Genomic DNA, 4385 nt, shown 5'->3' on the forward strand with positions numbered 1-4385 from the left:
CAAAATTGACTAAATAACGTTATAAATATTGTAAATTTAAATGTAGGTATTTTTGTTCATAAAAAAATTTCATTTTATTTCAACTAATTAACCAAAAATGACAATTGAATAATAACGACTCATCTCATTACATCTAACTAAAAATATTTTGATATCTTAGACGAAGATAAATCATTATTTGTCCATAGAAAATTTTTCATTTTATTTCAACTAAATAAGCAAACATGACAATTGAATGATAAAGGAAACATTTCATTACATCATTCATTTGTCATTTCATTGCATCCCACCAAACATATATTGATATCTTGGACGAAGATAAATAATATATTTTTATATCATTCATTATTATAAAATAGATCTTAGATGATCTTAGTAAACATTTTATGATTTTATCACGTTACAATTTGATCCAGAATCTACCTCTAACATAAACATCATTAGTTGCACTTACACATGGAGAAGTACATTAACCACCTCCCTCATTGAAGGTCTTGCCTCCCTATCTTCATCCGTACACCGCACTGCAATTCTCACCAAATTTTCCATCATCGTCTCATCATATTCACCTCTAACCGAAGGCGCAACGATTTCCTTAACCCAAGATTCAGTTTGACTCCCGTTGACCTCTTGAATCCTATCTCTCACCCACTCAATCGCTGTAGGCATCATCTCATTCTCTCCATCTTGATTAATTGTCGGACTCCTTCCGGTTATCATCTCCAACATCACAACACCATAGCTAAATACATCAACTTTTGAGGTAATCGGCTGATTTAGCACCCATTCAGGAGCCATATAACCTCGAGTCCCTCGCATCATGGAGAAATTCCAATGATCGATACTACCTCTATCCAATAGCTTCGACAAACCAAAATCAGCCACCTTAGGATTGTAATTAGCATCCAACAGTATGTTCTGGGGTTTCACATCACAATGTAGAACCCACTCCAAGCACTCATCATGTATATACGCCAATCCTTTTGCAGTTCCTATTGCAATATCAAATCTTGTCGCCCATTCAAGTTTATCAACACCCAAATTTTCAGCCAATGATCCATTCTCCATGAATTCGTACACCACGAGCCTATGTTTTCCTTCTGCACAGTATCCCCACGTCTCTAACAGGTTCATATGATTCACTCTGCCAATTGTACTTATTTCCGCTTGAAATTCAGCTTCTCCTTGATGATTACTTTTGAGCCTCTTGATTGCTGCAATCCTGTTGTCTGTTAACTTGCCTTTATACACCACGGAAGCGCCACCTCTTCCTATCTCTTCACTGAAATTGCGTGACGCCCTTTTCAGCTCTCTGTATGTAAATCTTCTAAACTCCATCGCAGGTGGAAAATAGATTTGGTCGGCTGTGGATGACGAGTGTTTACTATTGCAATACCAGAAGAACACTATGCAGATGATCTCGATAAACCCGATTGCGCATCCGAACGCTAGCATGACTCCAAGCGTCTTTACATCATGTGTCTTGTGGTATGATCTTAATAAGGGCGTGAGGACAGGGGGTGAACAACTGAAGCTCGATTTTGAGGTGGTTTTCTGATTGAAAGATGATAGTAAAGTTTTGGGGAGTTTGATATACATCAAACCGGTGATTCCCATTTGATACCCGTTATGCAAAGAAGCCTTCAAGAAACAAAAATATCCCTTGTCGAGAATCCATCCTAATTGAAACCCTCTGCAAGTGCTATTCTGTAAACAACGATTCTTACAAGCATCGAGAGTGGTATTAGTGAAAAATGCATAGTCGTGGCCATAGAATTCCGAATTAGGAAGCTCAAGGAAACCACAATCGTCTTTTGTGCATGGCTGGAATTCAGGTTCACACCCGTAACTCCAATCTTGGGAATTCACCATTTTGAATCCATGTAAGCAATTGCATTTCCTAACTGAAACATGAGAGTATGTGCATAGACTGTTTGGTCCACAAGCTCCATTGATCCAACAAGAATGTGAAAGCGCTTGCCATTGAACCTCCCATTTCTTTCTTCTTTCGTGTTCAACGAGACTGTAAAGTCTTAGATTACCATCTATGTCAATCTTCAACATTCTTTGTAGTACTCCAGTCCCAAAATCAGATGATTTGAATCTGCATCCATCTGATGAGATGAATTCACCATTCGAATCAAGCTTTGCTATGCGACTCTCTATGAACTGAAATCTCCCAGCTCGCCAAGTTGTTATCCGAGGATCAGGCCAGTAAGCACTGGTTGTTTCTGGACCATCATATAGAAGTCGAAGAATGCTATCATTGTCGAAAAAGAGCTTATAGAAACCCGAAGAGTAGTTATTTGCACTTCTTGAAGAAACAAGCTGTGTGTTTTTAGTGAAGAGTTGATTTGGAAGAAGGGTATCTGTCGGATGATCAAAGCTTTGCCAAAGAGGCTTTCCTTCTTGTCCTCCTTCGTCTCCATGGAGCACGAGGTTACCTGAGCTATGAAGTTGTAATTCCACCGAGGAAGACGTTGACTCCGTCTGCGTTGACCAAACAACGTATTGACCTGCATCTATCAAAACAAGATTACCATCTTCCCATAAGGATAGCTTTGAACGCTTTCCGTTTACTGGTGTATCTCTGTTAGCCATCCAGACGACGGTGCGACTACCGGATGTGGGTTTCTCCGAGAACCAGACGGCAAAAGCATAAGCATTCTCTCCGACGGGATGAAAACCGGCGGTGAAGAGACCGTTGGGTGAAACTAAAAGGTGGTCTTTGTTTTCGACTGATATAGATGAGCCTGGAGTTAAGATGTGGGTTGAGAAAGAAGAGTATATTGGTATCTTCGTGGTTAGTAATATCATGCTAAGAAGAAGAAGAAGAAGATGGCATGGTGCCATTGTTGTCCTGGAAACAGAGATGAGTCTGGAGTTATTTTAGGAGGCGAAACAAACTAACAAAGAGAGAGATGGGTTGTTGAGTGACTATAACATGTCGATGGAAGATAAGGAGTTGACTGACTTTTTGACCTTGTGATAGTGGAAAATGGAAATCCGAAATCGTTCAACTGACGTCAACTTCTAGAATTCGTAGTGGCAGGAACTTTAGTTCTAGAATTCATAGTGGCAGGACTAAAGAGGTTGTTAATAAACAAATCTTCTACCCTCGCTCAAAATACTTCTTAATTAATAATCTCATTCGATATGAAACGGGTGATTTCTAACCTGCATCTTCGTCATCTTCAATTTTTTTGTTGGTATGTTGATCACTATCTGGTATTGATTGGTCGTTAATGGCATGTGATGGTGAAGATGAAGATGCAGATCTAGATTTTGTGACCAGAACCTGTAACGATGATGGTGATGGCGATGGCGATGGCAAACCGGTAGGATTTATGTCCAAAACCAACAAAACCCGCAAAGGGGGACGGCGAATGGAGGGGGTTAGCAGAGGGAGGCGGAGGAAAGGACACATCAAAATGGGGCGATGGATGGAGATTGATATGATTAATTTAAAATATAGGTTCATCGAAGTGCACAACCAATTAGACATTTAGAAATATTCATCCCAACTATATTATCTGCCATTGTGTGAGATGAATATGACGTTTTTCTTTGAATTTGGTTTGTATAAAATAAAAGGAGTTTGAAAGAGTTTTAGTGAAGTTGGTTTGTATAAAAATGTGATAGCTGTTTAAATATTTATTTAAATATGCAAATAGGACGTTAGAGGTGGGTTTGTGCTATGATTGTTCAAAATTGAGTTGTACAAACATGCAACCCAACAATCCCTACCAAAAATGTCTTTATAAGAGATGGTCACATGGAATGCACTTGACAACAACTCATACAGATCGTTTGGTATGGGATGTCAAAAAGTATCGTGGAACACCGGACTTATAGGAATTTCGGGGTGATTTGTTCTCTTTAATTGAAGTATTTTTTTTATTTTCCTATATCCACTTTGGAATATTTTTTTTAATTGACATTCTAGGTGATTCACATGGTTTGGTTGTGTGGAGATGTGCTTCCATGATATCTCACATTTGTCGGAGGTAAGGAATGAGGGAGAAAGGATTGTTGGTGTGTTTTCTTATTTGTTGCAACAATTAAGACATTCAATATGCTAAGTTTGTTGTGTTATTGGCGGATTTTCTTCAAGTTCTACTTAAATAAGAGGGTGTTTAACATTCCTTTTAAAATAATTTTTGGACTTTTAACTTTTCCAAAAAGTTAAAAAAGTTCATAAGATATTTGACAAAACAGAAAAGTTCTTTTAAATCAATTTTTTATTAATAAAAAAGAGTTTTTCTAAAAGTCATAAAATCTTGTCTTTTTGTGATTTTTGATTTTTAACATTTAAAGTTCTTAAAAGTCAAGTCAAACACATTTTAAATGACTCATTTTAAATAAAAAAAAAATCTTTTACAAAA

At 37.6% G+C, this 4385-nt stretch overlaps 1 protein-coding gene across 1 annotated transcript; it reads right to left on the minus strand.

Annotated features, from left to right (window-relative positions):
- Window positions 1-315: 315 nt before the first annotated feature.
- LOC145054804 (putative receptor protein kinase ZmPK1) lies at window positions 316-3583 on the minus strand. The gene has a single exon (XM_079003062.1). The coding sequence runs from the start codon at window positions 2851-2853 to the stop codon at window positions 451-453; it is 2403 nt and encodes an 800-aa protein (XP_078859188.1). The 5' UTR covers window positions 2854-3583; the 3' UTR covers window positions 316-450.
- Between the last annotated feature and the right edge of the window lie 802 nt (window positions 3584-4385).

Source organism: Lactuca serriola, chromosome 5 (genome assembly GCF_051521515.1).
Source record: "Lactuca serriola cultivar US96UC23 chromosome 5, Lser_US96UC23_V15, whole genome shotgun sequence".
NCBI lineage: Eukaryota > Viridiplantae > Streptophyta > Magnoliopsida > Asterales > Asteraceae > Lactuca > Lactuca serriola.

Coding starts and splice junctions, on each gene's coding strand:
- LOC145054804 (XM_079003062.1), bottom strand. CDS start 2,853: ATGGCACCATGCCATCTTCTTCTTCTTCTTCTTAGCATGATATTACTA.